The 18,031-nt window shown below is 44.0% G+C and overlaps 3 protein-coding genes across 5 annotated transcripts; 1 reads left to right on the top strand and 2 right to left on the bottom strand.

Moving 5' to 3' along the window:
• Positions 1-375: 375 nt before the first annotated feature.
• LOC6543015 (gonadotropin-releasing hormone receptor) lies at positions 376-5,493 on the bottom strand. 3 transcript variants are annotated; one of them, XM_001970022.3, is made up of 7 exons: positions 5,298-5,493; positions 3,767-3,983; positions 2,728-3,000; positions 2,508-2,607; positions 1,875-2,363; positions 1,475-1,803; positions 376-840 (listed from the first exon to the last, which is right to left on the bottom strand). In XM_001970022.3, the coding sequence occupies exons 2-7, from the start codon at positions 3,901-3,903 to the stop codon at positions 801-803; spliced, it is 1,368 nt and encodes a 455-aa protein (XP_001970058.1). In that variant the 5' UTR covers positions 3,904-3,983; positions 5,298-5,493; the 3' UTR covers positions 376-800. The 3 variants fall into 3 exon arrangements, with proteins under 3 accessions (XP_001970058.1, XP_015014876.1, XP_026835149.1); XM_015159390.2 differs by having other exon boundaries at positions 1,466-1,803; XM_026979348.1 differs by having other exon boundaries at positions 5,268-5,493.
• A 6,307-nt stretch (positions 5,494-11,800) lies between these two features.
• LOC6542412 (protein Aatf) lies at positions 11,801-13,549 on the top strand. The gene is made up of 2 exons (XM_001970023.3): positions 11,801-13,321; positions 13,384-13,549. Exons 1-2 carry the CDS (start codon positions 11,937-11,939, stop codon positions 13,484-13,486), a joined length of 1,488 nt encoding a protein of 495 aa, XP_001970059.1. The 5' UTR covers positions 11,801-11,936; the 3' UTR covers positions 13,487-13,549.
• Positions 13,550-13,716: 167 nt separating this feature from the next.
• LOC6542617 (homer protein homolog 2) lies at positions 13,717-17,645 on the bottom strand. Its single transcript, XM_001970025.3, is given in 7 exon segments — positions 13,717-15,169; positions 15,224-15,358; positions 15,414-15,680; positions 15,760-15,838; positions 15,897-16,333; positions 16,389-16,677; positions 17,479-17,645. Coding segments are annotated over 7 exon segments (1,596 nt in total). The 5' UTR covers positions 17,484-17,645; the 3' UTR covers positions 13,717-14,785.
• Positions 17,646-18,031: the final 386 nt, after the last annotated feature.

Genomic DNA, 18,031 nt, shown 5'->3' on the forward strand with positions numbered 1-18,031 from the left:
TGAGCTCCCTTCCAATGTTTTACAGTATGCATATATAACTACAAATATTGACAAATATTTTCCTTACAAAATACATGCAAGTGCCCATCATTTAATTTCCAACTCAGCCCCTTTTTTTTTAGTGCCAATAACAATATAATTAAAAGTAGTTAAAGGTCAATTCAGCATCTTATCGGAGAAGTGAAACTGGTTTACCCGCATGTCAAATCGGAAATATTGAATAAATATTAAAGGGTCCGTCGGCGAGTGTATAATTAATGTGGAGGGCTTAAGCCATAAAACAAGTGATTAACGCCAAGTTAACAAAAGTTCGAACACAAATAAGCCGACATTCCGGGCTCTTTCCAAACAAAACTCAGCATTCAAGCGGCTGACTTGATGTTTTCTATAATTTTCAAGATCCATTTATTCGATTTCGTTTATAATTATTTGTTATGAATAAATTATTTTAAATTAAGCAATAATCCGACTAACTAGAGTATATCTAACAGTAAGCAGTATTACATCTTAATCGTATTTCCTAGGCGATAGCTTTGCTTACCAAGCATTTGATGGTTCAATACAAAGCGTTTTTCAATCGGATTTTGTATCTTTGCTGCTTTGGCGTTTGTAGACTTGAAAACGATTTAATTTGTCCCTAGCTAAATGCAAATGCCAAAAGAATTTATGATGAAAATTCCGAACTAAGCTGGTTAGCAAATTAAATGCCCTTTGTTCCAAGCCGACTCCTCCAGCTGAACAGTAGCAGTAGCAGATCTCTTGATTGATCCAGTTGCTCTCGGAGCTCCATTTGTTGTTGTCTACTTGACCACACTGGTCATTTCGATGGAGTCGCCACATCTGAAATGAAACATTTGTTTAGACTTGACTCTTGCCGATGCTTCGATGTGTTGACATAAAATGAATTGCGGCGTGAAATTGGGCTTTAAAGTTAGAGACATTATGCAATCCCTCATTAACCCGGATGGACTAAGGCTTGGTCGCAGTTTAAGATAGGATATGTGGACTGTTTTCAGCTGTTGCACAATTGGCTGGGTGTGAAACATTGAATTGTTTAATAGCACTCTATTGCTTGTTACATGATCGCTAATCTCAGATTAATCTTACAATGAAGCAACATTACATGCATCATGTAGATTACCAAGTCAAATAATGCTACAAACGGCAATTACATATATCAAGATGTACAACCAATAAAAGTGAGAAATCCCAAGTAAGGCTTTACAGGCTAATAACTATTTACTTTATATATCCAACAAAATTAACTCGGAAGTCAAGGCTAGTTTAACTCCCTTGCTTTGTGCTAGATTAAACACTAAAACCACAACATAAAGCCCAACTTTTTATGGCGAACCTCGAAAAGGAAAAGTGAATTTGAGAAGCGGCTGTAAATCATCTAAATGAAGGATGGGAATGAGCATGGGCATTTCGGGTTGGCAAGAAGGTAGAAAACGGGTGTAGAGACCGAAATTACTTCTGGCGGATCGGGGATTGATCCTGGCACCTGATGGTGACCGCACTGAGGCAGGAATTGTCGTTGGCCTCGTCGTCACTAGCCAGCGGAGCGATGGATACTGTCAGAGGAGGAGTTGGTGGAACTGTTCCCGCGGCTGCAGCTGAGCCGTTGGAATTGGCAGTGCCTTTGAGGCCGACCACATTGGCCAATTTTGTGGTGGCCGATACCGCGGCTGCCATCACCTGGCCTCGTCCATTGAGCAGCGAGTTGTTGGTCAACTGCTTTTGCATCAGCTGATTGGAGGAGTCCAGGCGATTGGACAGCGAGGTGTGCCTGTTGTTCACCGACTGTAAAAAAGGGAAAGTGGGAGGTCAATTAATGGTCATGGTCATAACCCTTGATATATGGTAGTACCCACCGGATTGTTGTTGTTCATTCGCCCACGAATATTGTAGAGCCCGTAGACCAAAGGATTCATACAGGAGTTGGTCGAGGCGAAGATGAACAGCGCCTTGCGGACCAGAGGATTGATCTTGTCCGCGGAGTGCTTGTCCAGCCAGTACCACATAGAGATGGTGTAGTACGGAGTCCAGCAGATGATGAACACGATCACAATCGTGATGGTCATCTTGAGGGTGCGCTTCTTGGCCCGGCTGAGCACGTCGTCGTTGGAGCGCCGGAACCGCTCGGCGATCACGTCCTTGAGGACGCGCTGGCTCTTCCTGTAGATCTCCAGGTAGATGGCTCCGTAGCAGTAGATGAACATGATCAGCGGAAAGGCGTACATGCTGCACATCGAGGCCGCCTGATACAGTTTCTCATCAAAGTCGCTCCTGAACGAGTTGAAGATGACGCACTGAAAGTAGCCGGTAACGGAGGGATGCTCCTCCAGGTGGAAGAGAAAGGCCTGCCGGAGACGGATGACAATTAAGTATCTCTCACTGGCAGAGATGAACTTGTTTAAATAGTCAGGCCAGCCATTTAAAATAGTGCGTAAATTGAAGTAAATCTTATTTTGGCGCGATGAAGTAGCTGGCACTTGGAAACTCACCTGGGGAATGCTGCAGACGACAGAGCCCAGCCAGGCACAGGCCAGCATGATGCGTCCTCGGTTGTAAGAGCGCTTGAGCGGCTTCAGTATGGCAAAGTATCTGATGGAGACAAGAGGAACCAGGTGGTGAGAGGCCGTCGCCATCGATTGACACTTCGAGCCGCCTTATCTGGCTATCAATTTGGTCCATTAGCGACAGTAAGCGGCGCGGCAGACTCACCTGTCGAGCGATATGCAGACCATCACGTAGCTGGACAGGTACAGGCCGAAGACGCGGAAGAAGCTCATCAGGCGGCACATCAGGTCCGTGGAGAGCCACTGCACCGTCCAGGCCCACACGATCTCCATTGGCATCAGGAGCAGCGTCACCATTAGATCGGCGATGGCCAAATGCATTAGCATGATATCAATTCGCAAGGGACCACGCAGTCGCCGCTTGGTCAGCAGATATAGCACGGTGCTGTTGCCAATTGTTGAGATCACAAACAGTATGCTGTTCCAAATGAAAGACCGCATTAGGAACCGGGAACACGGTGTGCGGGAGAAGGTTCAGAAGCGATTAAATTGGTGAGTGGGAAATTAAAGAAGTTTTCCCGAAGGTGGGTGTCGGCGTGGGTGTCATTAAGTGGGTCAACGAAGTGCAGTTAGGAAAGGTAACTTGTTGGATGAATGAGGCAAATGATTCGTATTTTATTGGTCCCTGGAATATCGCTTGCAGACAATCTGGTCTGACAAAATATATGTCCTTTACAAGTTTCCACTGCCCGTGGAAATGATATAAATTATACAATATAGGGTGAACTTTAATCAAATTTTCAGAACCGGTTTGTGAAAAAAGTATATTCTGTTGCAGAACTGGTCAATTATATTGTTAATCTAAGCCCCCTTTGAATGCTGTGCTAAATTAAGCACTTTCTGCGCCTTGACTAGGTGATCGACTCACACTTAATCGATTAAACGAATCTCTGGCATTCTAAAAAGTGAACCCTGCAATGATCCGCAAAGTTCAAATTCCAAGTAAAAATGATTAATCTCAGACAGATAGCCAGACACCCGAGGAGAAACCAGAGATGATGACCCCACTATGATTTATAGGAATTCATAAGGCAGCCAGCGACACCCACATCGCCATATGAATTGATTAGCTTAGACTTGATACAGATAGTAAAAGTCAAAGTTGATAAGCTGAATGGGACGTGGGACGTGGGAGTTGATCTTGACAACGCGGTTGTAAAATGTTGATCCGGAATTCCACTCACCTGTAGACTGTGATGGACAATCGATGGCCATCGTTGAAGACCATATCCTTGGTCAGGTGAATAGTTCCATTCGTGTCGTTCACGTTCGACCAATTACTGAGATCACGATGGTCATTCTCTTCAGCTACTTTTGCCATTTTAAAGACAGGCTAATTAAGTGTATCTGAGTCTGAATGCAACTGCATCAAGGCTTTGCCTTAACGTAACTTATTTTATTCTAAGTAAAAGAAACGAAAACATACAAACTTTCCTTAGTTATTAGATATTATATCTTGTGTATTGGTTGTATTGCTTAGATTAACTATGTTGCATTCTTATAGCAGCTATTGTCTGAATTTTTCTGTTTTTCTTTTTTTTTTTAAACTATGACTTTGGATTTATTCAAACACCAAAAATGTTAATTAGTGAAGTTTAAACTGATAAAGAATCATTTTGTTTCGGCTTGGGGGCCTGTCGTTTAATTGTGAAACGTGTACGCTTCTTTTTGACATTTTGAATGCTTTATTATTGGCGGCACACTCGAGATAATCCAATAATGAAAACACAAACAAATATTATTCCCTGACAGACAGTCACTTAATTAATCGAGTCAATTGCACTCAGTTTGATAATGAACACTTTTTCGATTGCTCTGGATTTTAGGTTCAAGAACTTGTTTATTATGTTACGGGTATGATTATTTACGTTCTGTTTGTTGGCCCCTTTTTTTCTAGGTGCTAAAGCTGGCAATGACCTTGAACCAAATATTCCCGCGCGGCATTAACGCATTTAAGTTTCCGATTGATAATAAAAATTCCGTTTATGTTGAGCACCCCGGCTCGGTGTGTTTTCTAGAATTGACACACATATAATAATTATAATGGGGAGCATCTTGCGCTCTCGCTGGCTTATTAATCTGTTAATCAATTGCGCTCAATAGAACCGAAAGTTCACTCAATTGAGCAGCAATAGCACAAAAAACTCGGCCAAATCGTTCTCACATTAATCCTTCTGTCGAATTACTTTACGGGTTGTTTGTTTAGACGCGCCGCGTTTGATGCCTTTTGAACTTGGTATTTTAATGTGCTCAAACAAATGTAATTAAAAATAAAAGGAATTTTGATCGTATCAAGGGCTGGTCCAAAATATGTACCTTTAATACCTGAAATAATCATATACTTTGCATTGTGAATCAACTTTAACCTCGCAGACTACCAAGTTCACCCAGCCAAGTGCTGGAACCCCTCGAAGATTACGGGGAGATTCAACTAGATTGCTCTTGCTAATCGATCGGCTTGTTTATATACTACCCATTGTAGGCGTAATCTTCGATTACGAGAACGCGTACGTGCTGTTTAAATCACTTTTCCTCTATATACAACTATTATGTATATTTCTTCATTCCGTTTTTCCTTCTTTTTGTGATTTCCGTTTTGTTTTGCGTTTTCTAAACACGCGGGCACACCGTGCTCTGCTGTATACTAAGATATGGCAGATTTGAACCTGAGACTTTCGAATGTACCGATTTGAATAGATTGTATTTTGCACACACCTCCCAGCAGCGACAAATAAACTGTTCCCACTGCCCACCGCCCACGCGCGTATTTATTGCTATCGATGATGCGAAAGCTTCTTAACGGCACACGGCTCCGACTAACGGTACTCCAGATCCACACTCACACCGATCGACGAGCAGGAACTGACTGAACCGATTGCTGGGATGCTGATGCCGCGTACTCGAAATCTCGGCAGTCACTGATAACCCAGCTGGAAGATGAGCGCAATAAGTAGGAGCTGCGTGAGTCGCGACCATTGAAATACCCGGTCCTCAGCCCGTAGAAATCGTAGCCTACTTATTGGACAAGGACCGACCACTTAAGCGGGATTCTATGACTCTGAGTCATAGCTCAAGTAATACGAAACGGAGGACTTTGGCTCTGATAGTCGATACTCTTTAAGATCCCAGGTGTTACAAACTGCTCCACGGTAATGGTACACCCCTAATTTTAAGTACCGGGTATACAAAGTTAGGTACATTGATAACAGCGGACGACCCCAATAGTCAGTGTATTGCTAATGTGTATGTTTTTCAGGTCCCGCCCGCATAAATTTCACGATTATCAATGCGTGTGCACGACTCAAAGTTCAAACGGTGGTCCGTCTGATCGCCAAATGTTTCGATTCCTTATCTGCCGCATGAGTCGCGTCTCAGCCGGCACAAGTAATCGACATGAAATTTCTTATAGGCCTTATCGGTGCGTCGTTCCGAGCTCTCCTTTTCCAAATCGTCGCTGGATCTCACTCGTATGTCCTTTTTTTCGGATGTCAGACCTCTGATCCCGTCGAGCTTTGACTGGTATCTGGCAAGTCCACTGCCAAGGTTCACAATTTAACCTCATGCCGGCCGGGCGATACGCCATTGGACAAAACGGTTCATTAAATTTAATGAGGGCACCGCAGCGGACAAAAGGATTTCAAGTTCACGTTCCGGTGCGCACATTTGTATGCTACGAAAGTGGCGTGAGCCCGACCTTATCAAGATGCACCTGGACTACCTGATAAGACGCCGGGGGGCGGCTCTAATGAGCGGTCATGCAGAATGTGCAATAACTAAACTAAACTGCACACATTCAAGGGCGTCGATTAATTTTGCGTTTACGCTTACACTAAACGCTGCTTAAATCGACAGCCCAAAACTATGCAGTGGTTTTACGGAAAATGTTCGTTTCCCTGGCACTCACCATAGTTTTTTTTTTTTTTTTTTTTTTTTTTATTGTAGTTTATTAAGATATACAGGATAGCTATGAACCCTTTTATTACCTTATTTTCTATTGTTTCTGCCAATTGGCGCTCCGGCTATAGGGAATATTTAATATAGCTTTTTCTAGTTTGGTCTAATACTCTCATGTTGTTTTATAATTAATGTTTAGCTATTAAGCTATTGTTATCTTAGCACTAAGTCTCTTGGTTGACGTCTTTTGATCCTCTGCCTCGGTCGAGTAATGGTGAGATCATTAGCGAGACGATTCCTGTGGTTCATCAGTCTTGAGTTGTACCGACTGGAGTGGAAGTTGATTTGTTGTAGTACCGTAACTAGTTTTAGGTCCCTATGTAGCACGCTATTTCGAATGTACCACTCACAGCCTGTAATTTGTCTCGCTATTTTGTTCTGGGCCACCTGAATTTTTTTGATTTGGCTATCTCTTGCTATCCCCCAGATTTGGCAACCATATTGCCAGATGGGAGCAATGACCTGCTTGTATAGGGTGAGCTTATTTCGGGTGGAGAGTTTACTGTTGCTTCTTAGGAGCCACCAGTGCTTTGTCACAGCTGCTCTCACCCTTGTTTTGATGGCTGCTATGTGGGGAGCAAATGTGAGCCGGCGATCTAATGTTATGCCAAGATATTTGGCCGTACTACACTGCTGTACCATCTCCTCACCTAGTTGAACAGCAGGTGGTGTTTTCCTCCTTAGTGAGAAGCACACGTTAGCTGACTTTTGACCATTTATGCCAATATTCCATCTTCTTGCCCATTTCTCGTACCTGTCAGCGTACTCTTGTAGGCCGTCTGCTGCTTCATATTCGCAGGATGATCTGTAAGTAACACAGACGTCATCGGCGAAAGTGGCTAGAGTCATCCTGTCAGGGTTGGCGTCCATACTAGCATTTGGCTGCGGCATATCGTTGGTATACAGACAGTACAATAATGGACCCAGTACACTTCCTTGAGGCACTCCTGCACTGACCTCATGTATCCCTGAGGTTGCGGAGTGGAAACGTACTGCGAACTGCCTATTCGCCAAGTAGGACCGCATTAGCAAGTAATACGGTGCTGGTAGTGTCATTTTTATTTTGGCCAATAGGCCAATATGCCAGACTCGGTCGAATGCTTCCTTAATGTCCAAAAAGAGCGCATTGCAGTATTCTTTCTCATCGTAGGCTTGCAATATTTGGTCAACGATGCGGTGCAGTTGTTCTATTGAACTGTGACCTGCACGAAATCCAAATTGGTGATCAGGGATGGCTCTTCTGGATGACATTATCCCAGCAATTCGGGCAGAGATAAGTCTCTCAAAGATCTTCGAGATTGATGGGAGGAGACTGATTGGCCGGTAGGATGCTGGGTCACTCTCTGGCTTTCCGGGCTTGTGGATCATACTCACTAAGCCAAATTTCCACTGGGCAGGGAAGTAATGCAACCTCAACATAGCGTTGAAGATCAACGTTATGTAAGAGATCGCGTGAGTAGGCAGCGCCTTCAGAGTAGCGTTGCAGATGATGTCGTGGCCTGGTGCTCTTTTAGAGGATTGGCGGTTTATGATCGCTGATATCTCACATTGGTCGAACGGGAGAATCGGTGCATCCATTTGCAGCGCTTGCTCGAGGACTTCCTGCGTTTCTTGTTTTTCCTGTTGGCTGGCAAGGTTAAAGGGCTTGAACCGTTCAGCTAAGTGCCTAGCAAACACTTCCGCTTGTTCCTTGTCAGAACGACACCATGTTCCGTTCTCATTAGCTAGTGGTGCCTTCCTGGGGCACCTCCTTTTTATACTACGCGTCGCTTTCCATAGAGAATGCCTCGCTTCGCTTCCAGTACCAGTGTTGGTAAGCCTCTCGTCGAACCATGCAGCTTTATGGTCCACCAGTTTCTTACGGAGAATATGTTGAGCTCTGTTCCACTCTAATTTGTCTAGAGGGTGGCGGGACCTCATCCATCTTGTCCGAAGTCGTCTCTTTTCAGCAATTAAAATAAGAATTTCCCGTGTGAGGGGTATACCTGCTGCTACGGGTCTCTGTGTCAACGTTCGTGTAGCTGTTATGGCTGCCGATTTCACCTTTACAGCAAATAGGTTGATTGCGTCCTCAATATCTTCTTCTGAGTTGATTTCTATATCAAGATACAGAGATTGCTCTAGAAGACCGCAGAACATTTCTAAGTTGGTGTGTCTGGTTATCAATCGATCTGCTGTAGGATATGTCAATGCTGTGACATCCAGCGTTATGATAAGAGGCAGGTGATCAGAGCTGAGATCAGGAGCCGATGTTATGGAAGCATGAATATCGAGAACGCCTTTCGTTACTGCAAAATCAATGCAGCTTGGAGTTCCTCTCCTACCGTACGGATACCGAGTAGGACTGCCTGTAGCCAGCGTGTTGACTTCCGTACTAAGAATAAGATCCGCGAGAGCGCGACCTCTTTGATTGCATCTTCCTGAGCCCCAGAGCCAGTGAGATGCATTCCAGTCTCCTGCAATTATAAATTTTCGATGATTTAGCGGTAGTATGTCAGCAAATTCATTTGTTGTCCATGTGAAACGAGGAGGACAGTAAATCGCACCAAAGTCGATCACACCAAGCGCTGTGTTTATTCCTGCAGACGCTATTTGTACTTTTTCGCTGGTAACAGGGCTCAGAGGATAATGCACCAAGCTAGATTTTATAAAGATCGCAGCTCCTCCTCTAGCATTGCCAACACTTGGATCATTAGCTGGATATGCATCAAAACCATATATTTTTGGCACAAAGTTTCCTCGGCAGTGAGTCTCACTAATTAGTATGACATCGATCTTATTTTGTCGCGCAAAGCACTCAAGCTCTGGCAGCTTCGTGGAAACGCCATCGGCGTTCCACATTAGAATGCGCAGCGGCATCATATTGTTGATCGTTGCGCTTGGAGGGCAGCAAGCAAATTAAGAATTTGCCCCTGCTGCTGTGTCTGCTGTTGCTGCTGTTTGAGCATCATCATCATCATCTCCGTCTGTTTATCCTGTAACGAGCGGAGTGAATCGATATTTCCATTGAGGGTTCGCATCATGTTTTCAATGTTATTTTCAAGAGATGAGTGATATGCCGTATTTCGGGATCTCGATGCTGAACGGTTGCGGTTGTTGTCTCGTTGAGCTGCAACTCGAGATCTCGATGTCGAGCGGTTGCGGCTGTTGGTTCGTTGGTTTATGTTTGGGTTGTTCTGCTGTTCATGTTGAGAGACATGCACGCCTCCCCTAGCTGCATCTGCATAGGAGACACCTTGACGAGTGGCTACTCTTGGTCTGCTCCTAGTTTGATCATTTGTCTCGGTTTGGCTATTCACAGTAGGCCGAGCTCCAACTCCACGCTTGGGCCGAGATCGTTGCAGGAACGCCTGGTATTTGGGGCACCCTGAATAGCTTGCAGGGTGCTGTTGTCCGCAATTGTAGCACGTGCACGGTTCACTGCGCGGCCTAGTACAGTTGCTGGCAGCGTGCTCGCCAGCACATTTGACGCAAATATGCGCTTTACGACAGTATTTAGCCGTATGGCCAAACTGTTGGCATCGATGGCATTGCACAACAGCATTGCGCTTTCGGAGGGGCTCAACGATAACCCGCATATGGCAAAGTGCCTTGACTAGCAGGATCTCCTTATTATTGGCCGCGGCGGCAATATTCACGAAGAACATATTTACCGGCTTGGCTACAGGGGTGCCTGGCTCACTGCGCCTCTGGGGCAGATGGACGTCAAGCACCTTGTGTCCGAATTTTTCCAGATCCTCCTTAATCTGGCTATGAAGCGTGCTGTGGTGTAAGCCTTTAATGCAGACTTTAAACGGCCTATCTTCCTTCAGTTGGTAGCAATGGAATTCATATTTTTCCTGCTCAAGCCAACTGACAATGCTACGAAAAGTGGTAGCGTCATTTGCATAGAGTCTCATCATACCGCCAAGTGAAGCCCTAGCTTCAACTTTATTTATGTCAATTATTTTCCTGAGTTCTTGCATGAGCAGAGAGACGTTTTCAATACCTTCCATCACTATGGGCGGTGGTTTGGGCTGCGTCTTGTTGGGAGAACCTGAGGTGCCAGGAGAGTTAGCGGCCCGCTTCGCCGCAGCAATGGCAGCTTGATGACTTGTACTAGGCCTCTCACATAGCACGTCGTTGGCGTTCTCAACTTCCATGTCATCTGGGTGAAGCGCTAGCAATTCGAAACGGTTTGAGCTGCCACTATAGTTCGATTGAGGTATGGGAACGTTATCACCGTTCTTGCCGAGGTTAGCTTTTTTCCCATCAGTCTTTGGGGAGGCGCATGACTTGCGCTTTATTGTTTGAAAGCGCTGCGAGGCTTCACCTGAAGCAGGGCTTTGGTAGCGCGAGGCGGTTCCTGATGTGGACCCATTGACGCTCGAAAAAGCAGATGCCAATGAAGCTGCTGTGGCGGCAAAATCGGATACTTGTAGAGTATCATTATCTGAGGGCGCGTTGACGGCATTTCTAAGTTCCTCTCCTAGAACTGCCTTGTTCTTATTAGTAGCACTAGTAGTCGTTGACTGCGGCTTGTCAAATTGTCCGGGTTTCATCGCACGCCTAAGAGTATGCAATAATATCAATTGATCTTGGGGCAGAATAGAAACTAAAAGCTTCTATCTGATACATAGGCCAGAACTTATCTGCTGCTGGAACCAAATGGTAAGCTCCTCACAGATGTTTGTTAAGCTTTCCAACGGATGTTGTGTTAAGCTTGCCGGCACGTGGCCGTTGGACAGCGGAGCACAATTTAATTAAATTTGATAGTTTTAAGATCACTGCACTGGCACGTTACTATCACTGATAGTGACTCAAGATGTCACTAAGCACTAATTGTGCCACTAATTGTGGACTTGTCTCTGGTGATTAGTGGCGAAAATATTAATAACCGCGAGCGATGATCAGGTGCGTGCTGCTCTTCGAAAGCTGCGAGGAAACTCTACCATAGTAAGATTGAATAAGAAACTATTCTGAAATCATGACATCTCGGACATTAGAATTATTTCTAATTTAAACTAGCAAATTATTAAACTTTGTCCACATACGCTGAGTCAGTCAAAATAACAATAGCTACTTGGAATTGCTGAAAAGTAAAAAATAAACTGCTGATAAAATGTAAAAAAATGTGTTCTACATTATTACTGGTGGGAGAAAACAATTAAACAACTTTTTCAATTAATTTTATTATTTATTATTTAAAATTATTATTTATTAAAAGAATATTATAAGTTCAAATGTTCGATCAACAGCAATCTACCAAATTTTGTGCAACGGTCACACTGCTCCGCTCAGAACATCGATAACAGAGTGCCAAGCATCGATACATGCATCGAGGTTTATCCACCTCTAACGACCAGTCCATGTGGTAAACTAGGTCTTTCGTTTTGAAATTATAAATGAAACTCTAGCAGGATGCTGCGCAAGTCAAAGAAACAGCCACAAACGGTGGCCGAGAAGGTCAGCAAGCTGCTTGCCCATCCGAGCGAGAGCGACAGCGCGGAGGACTCGGACTTCGACGCGGCCACTGGGCCCCGTCTGGTGGACTTCGAGGAGGAGGAGTACGACCTGCCGGATGCCCGTAGCACCGACTTTAGGAAGAGGAACGTCAAGCTGCTCTCGGAGCAGAGTGATCGGTACAAGGGGAAGATCAGCAGTCGCAAGGAGTTGGATGAGGATGATGATGATGATGATGATGATGAGCAGGAGTTGGCCTATGAAGAAAGCGATGAGGATGCTGAGGACTTGGCAGACTTTAAACAGAAGCTACAAGCTGGAGGAGCTGAAGATTCCGAGGAGGAAACTGCTGCTGGACATACCGAATCTGGTGAAGAAAGTGAAGAGATTGAGAGCAATTTGACGGACTTCAAAAAAAAGTTTGAGGCTGGAGATTTTAAATACGATGAGGAGGAGGATGATGACTCTGAGGAAGACCATAGCCAGGAAAGTGAAGGAGATGACGATGACGATGACGTAGATGAAGACAACGATTCTGAAGATGAAGAAGCAGAGGACGACACAATCAAACCCTCGGATGTAATGTCCAAGACCAACCATCAAGCTGAAATCCAAAAAGGTCTCGGCGTCCAAAACCAACTGCGCATCTGGGAGCGTCTTCTCGAGCTGAGAATCAACACCCAAAAGTTCACTAGCAAAGCGAATCAGCTCCCTGCTCCAGATACTTTAACGAAACTGGCATCGGAGAACGATGAGCTTCAGTCTGTGCTAAACGAGGCCCAGGAACGCTCATCCAAGTTACTGCAGCAATTGCTCTCCCTCCAGTCAGCCCTCCACCAGCAAAACTCTGAGATGAAAAAGGCGGTGAAGCGCAAGCAGCCCACAGACGAATCGGGTCTAGCCGTCAAAAAGTTTGGTTCTGTGCTGCAGAGCAATTTCCAACAAATGACCGGTTATCGCAATGAAGTCCTGTTAAAGTGGGACGACCGCACGAAACTCCTGACACCTGGAGCGGGTGTCAAGCGCAAGTCCTTGCAGGAGGACTACGACATCATCAAAAAGATCGACAGTGCCCTGGCCAACCGAGAAGCGCTGGTGGAAAAGTCTCAGATTCCAAAGAACAATCAGGCGGAGCAGCAGGAAAATGAACCGGTGCAACGATTAAAGCACATCTACGACGATAGCGACTTCTACCACCAGCAGCTTCGGGAGCTCATCGAGTACAAGGCCAGCACTTCGTCCAACATGAGCGAGATCACCAAGCAGTTCGTGGAGCTACAGAAACTGCGCCAGAAGATGAAGAAGAAGGTGGACACAAGGGCCAGCAAGGGACGAAAACTGCGGTACGTAACGCAGAATACTATAGCTGCTTGATTTACTGACGAACATTTAAAACTACTTCCAGATACGTGGTGCACAACAAGCTCATCAACTTTATGGCGCCCAATGAGAGTAGCGACTGGACGGAGGCCTCCAAGTCCGAGTTGTATAAATCGTTGTTCGTCTAGATTGTAAATTAATATATGAAGTTTTAAATAGGAATAAAATATATGCAATGTCATTATTGTTAATTTGCCATTTAAAAAAAATTATAGTACTAGCACCATATACCTTACAAATTTGAAATTAAAAGAAAACATATTTCAAATGGTTCTTTATTTCATATATTTATTTATTTATGTATATTTTCATTTGTTATTTACTTTTAACTGCTAAATTTGTATGTTCAACATTTCATTTTCGTTAATTCTTATTTGTTCTCAACTGGGTTATTTATGCAGCAGGTGCATAACAATATGGCTTGAATATAATCGCAAACGTTCGAAATTACCGCTTCATAACCGTTTCGTTCAGCGGGTGTTTGTGTTTCGGAGATTGTGTACTGTTATGTATTTATTTGCTGGCTTTATTCGAGTTGCGTTTTTATTCGGTTCGATAAATATAAATTAATTTTAATAATTTTTTTATGTATTATACTAGTTGTCCACAGACGCACATACTTGACTTTTATTAATTTACTTTGCTAGTCTCGTGAATTACTTGGACTTCAATCCATTTATAAAATGTTCACTTCGTTTATTTTAGTTTTAGTTTTATATTTAATATTGGTTTCTTAGTGTGTTCGTCGTCTAAGTCATTGTTAGTTATGCATACGTTAATTTATATATTTATAAATATCATGTATAATGTTAGTAAATCAGTGCATAACTGCAATAAACGGGAGCATGTGATGGGGATTTGACGTAGAATGGGGTCGAAATACAATTCAATAAATAAGTTTTAAAATTTACGCCTAAGATTTAGAGAATACAAAAGGTTCCTTCTAAAAATACTATAAAAAGTTCGACACATTTACAAAATAATCTTTGTGACATTTGTTCAATAGAAATGCTTGGGTTTTTTCTTTGGGAAATGAGTTTCGGGTTGTATTCGTTAGCAAGCTCTTATTAAAAATTAATTAACAATCAGCTGAAAGTGTATAGAGCACATAATATCATCGTTACATTTACATACTAGAGATAAATGTATATTGCACTTTACTGCGCACGAGAATCAATCAATCTGGACCTACATTACTGTCACAAGGACTCGAAGAATTTAGACGAAATACTGGGCATAATTATACTTTCGAATCGAGGTAAGGAAACTAAATTAACCAATATAGGTAAAAAGAAAGGGTGCGAGGGGATTGGGGAAGTATCATGGCTGACTCTTAGCGCTGTCCTTGTATACAAACTACCAATATAAAGATTACAAAAATGCCACTGAATAAATTCTCTGCGATATTTTTTTGTTTTGCGATTTCTCTAATTGTTAATGGAATTCTTCAGCAACAGGGGCAGCCCAGTTTTAGTTTTTGATTTGGAAACGAGTATGGTGGCTGTTTTGGCTCCACCAGAGCCGGCTGCAGCAGCTTCCGCAGAGGCAGAGTTGCGCCTGGGAGCCGCCTGCCGCTGATGGAGCTCTTGGAGCAAAGCCGAATGCTTGTCCAAGGCCTTCAGCTGGGGCGTGTTCTGAGTTTCGTAAAGCGACGACTGCAGCTGAGTGTGTATCGAGGTGACGTTGGAGAGCGTACTCTCGGCCTCCGCGGTTGGAAAGTTGCTTAAATAACGTTTACTTGTCGTGCTTCCTGTTGTTGTAGATGATGTCGTTGTAGTATTAATCATTGTAGTCTGTTCCTGCACTGAAACCTGTAAGAAACGTCAATTGTCAAGACGAAACTATAAAGGCAATGTGCCGCAAACCTTTCGCATAAACGCCAACTCTGTGTCTCAAGTGCACTTGGCAAGTTGTATAATACTCTCCATATCCTTCTGCACCCCATACATCTCCGAAAGATGCTTGGCAAACACACCATTTAACTCACTCAATTTTGCCAGCTAAAACATGGTTCCATTAACAAATTTCTCAACATGAATATTGTGATTTACCCACCGTTTGGTCATTGGACTTTTCGCGTAGGCTTATATTAGCTGTCTTAAGCTCAATTTCCTGTTGCATAAGTTCCTTTTGCAGTTGTTCTGTCCGCGCCTTGAGCGTGGCCACCTCACGACGCAATTCGTCCTCTGTGGCGCCACCTCCGGCTGCAGCCACACCACCGCCGCCCACGCAAATCTGTTCCATATCACGTTTAAGGCGAATATTCTCCTCCTTGTAAGTGTGCAGCTGGCGCTTCCATTCGTCTACATTGGCAGTTGATTCCTTTAGAATAAAAAAGAATCAGTTAAATTTATATCGCGTTCTTGCTCAAACTAAAATGGAAGCTTTTCAAATGGTATACCTGAAGAGCACTAGTCAGCCGTATATTATTGTTCTTCAAGGTAGCCAGCTCGATTTCCCATTTCTTGGCATTGGCGCAGCTGGAAAGAAGGCAAAGCATTAATGCCACGAACCAATGACGGCCAATACGTTCCTCACCTTTGTGCCAGGGCCATTTTCAGACGCTCGTTCTCATACTTAAGCTGCTGCTCAGCGGTGGCGCCTGCTCCAGGACCCGTGTGCATGCCCACAATGCTCCCCCCAGACGAGATGGTCACTCCACCGCCACCAGTTACGCCTGAGGTGGGTTGCGGCGAGGGCGTGGCCGATCCGATGTCCGCCTTGACATCGCTGGTATTAAGAAGCTTGTGGGAAGGACTGTCCGGATTGGCGTTCTGGGTATTTGTGTTGCTCATGTTTGGCGGCTCCACAGTGTGCGGGTCGATGGCTGTGTTGTCGTTCTGCATGGAGCCCACAGCTCTCCCGGAAATGGGCGACGTGTTGGCCGAGGTGGTGGGCGTGACGGCATTCGATCCGTTCGCCGATTTCATGGCATTCTTGGTGGCCTCCTTAACCTCCTGGAACTTCTCTACGAACTGTAAAGCGGGGCAATTAATAAATAAATATATGGTACGTATCATTGCCACTAACCTTGGTCAATTCCGCCTCTGAGGCGAATCCCAAACCGTACACCGTGTTTGCCCGCACATCGCTCCATTGACCGAACTTCTGGGATGTCTGGGTGAAGGTCATGTTTGGCGTGATCGTCGAATTTATCACCGCCTTGGTGCCCTCGACACTGATGATGCGGTACAGATTTCGCGAGCTGTCATAGAAGAAACTCACGTTGACCGCCTTCATGCTGGCCGTGATCCAGGTGCGCTTCGTCTTCGGATCGATGTGGAAGACGTGCGCCTGGCAGGTGAAAATCGGTTGTTCGCTAAGGGTCATAAAGGGATTAAAGCGACAGGAGTGTGATTAATTAAAAATTCCATTTAGAGGAGGCAATAAATGGTGCTTCTCTGCTTGTGTGTGCACCTGTGTGAGTTGTAAACTATGGAGAGGCATTCTTTCACTGCTGTTTAATAGTCAACAGGCAGGGAATGATGAATTTATAATTAGTAACGTAGGAAAAGTAATATATTTACATATTTGAAATCCCATGATATTCTAGCACTGAAAAAGGTCTTATTCTTACTAAGTATGTAGACTTGTTTGTTTCTGGCTTTAACACAATCGCGATTGATGTAATGGCAGTTCTTTGGGGTGCGGAGCCCCCATCAAATCAATTCCATGGGGGGCCTCCAGGGCCTATATACGTATATATATACTGTATATATATCTTATCTATTACCTATCCGCTGACATCGTCCGCTGAGCTGTATATCTTGTGTCTTCCCGTTATCGCTGGCGACTGTCGACCGCTGACTAAATTGCATTATGTGCTAAGCCTTTTCCGCAGCCTTGCTTGTGATTTTTGATTCTCGGGCGGAAAACACACACGCACACCTGCACTGTCGCACACACCTGCACACCCACACATGTAATTGGGCTGCCCACGCGTATGAGGGTGTAGGTGTATGTTTGTGTACATATATGTATGTATTTACGCCGCCCGCTACACACAGAACGCCAGCGACAACAACAACATGGGGGGGAGATAGCAGCTAGTTCGGCGTCGATTTTTCCCACGGCAAAAACTGCAGGTTTAGGCCGGTACGGCCGCGCCCATCGGTCTTACCCCATTGTATTCGGTCTTTGGCGCTGGCTGAGTGTTTTAGTAGCAGTTTAATCCAATGATAGTCGCTTTTACTGATGAATTTCACGTTTAAAAAAATCAAACACAGATGCCTAGAGCTGGAACAAAAATCGATGTTTGTATGATGTTATCGATGTTTATACTGGTTCAGACACATCGATGATTTACATGTATCGATAACTCACGAGTTCCCATAATACCAATGAATTTATCGAACAACTAAGGCGAATTGCAAAATTAATTAATTTAAATTTTATATAATTATTGTATTTTGTCTGGAACCCCTCATGATATTATCCGTTATGCAACAAAATATTGTCAGTTTTTCAAGAACATCTTTAGCTGCATATATTTAAAAACATCTTTTGTAAATAATTTATGAATTTTTCTTTACAGTAGTTACAGAATAGTTCAGGTAATAAGCTTATTTGGAGAGTCTAGGTGTGCAACAAAATAATGTTTAAATATTTGATTGATATTGAATTTTTTGTGCGGGGTGGCAGCATTAGTTTCTGTACACATTTTGTAATGCCTT

Source organism: Drosophila erecta, unplaced genomic scaffold, assembly GCF_003286155.1.
Source record: "Drosophila erecta strain 14021-0224.00,06,07 unplaced genomic scaffold, DereRS2 tig00000055-arrow-pilon, whole genome shotgun sequence".
In the NCBI taxonomy this organism is placed as follows: Eukaryota; Metazoa; Arthropoda; class Insecta; order Diptera; family Drosophilidae; genus Drosophila; species Drosophila erecta.

Coding starts and splice junctions, on each gene's coding strand:
- LOC6542412 (XM_001970023.3), top strand. CDS start 11,937: ATGCTGCGCAAGTCAAAGAAACAGCCACAAACGGTGGCCGAGAAGGTC. Junction 13,322..13,383: donor AGCAAGGGACGAAAACTGCG/GTACGTAACGCA, acceptor AACTACTTCCAG/ATACGTGGTGCACAACAAGC.
- LOC6543015 (XM_001970022.3), bottom strand. CDS start 3,903: ATGGCAAAAGTAGCTGAAGAGAATGACCATCGTGATCTCAGTAATTGG. Junction 3,001..3,766: donor TTGTCCATCACAGTCTACAG/GTGAGTGGAATT, acceptor CATTTGGAACAG/CATACTGTTTGTGATCTCAA. Junction 2,364..2,507: donor TCGTCTGCAGCATTCCCCAG/GTGAGTTTCCAA, acceptor CGTCTCCGGCAG/GCCTTTCTCTTCCACCTGGA.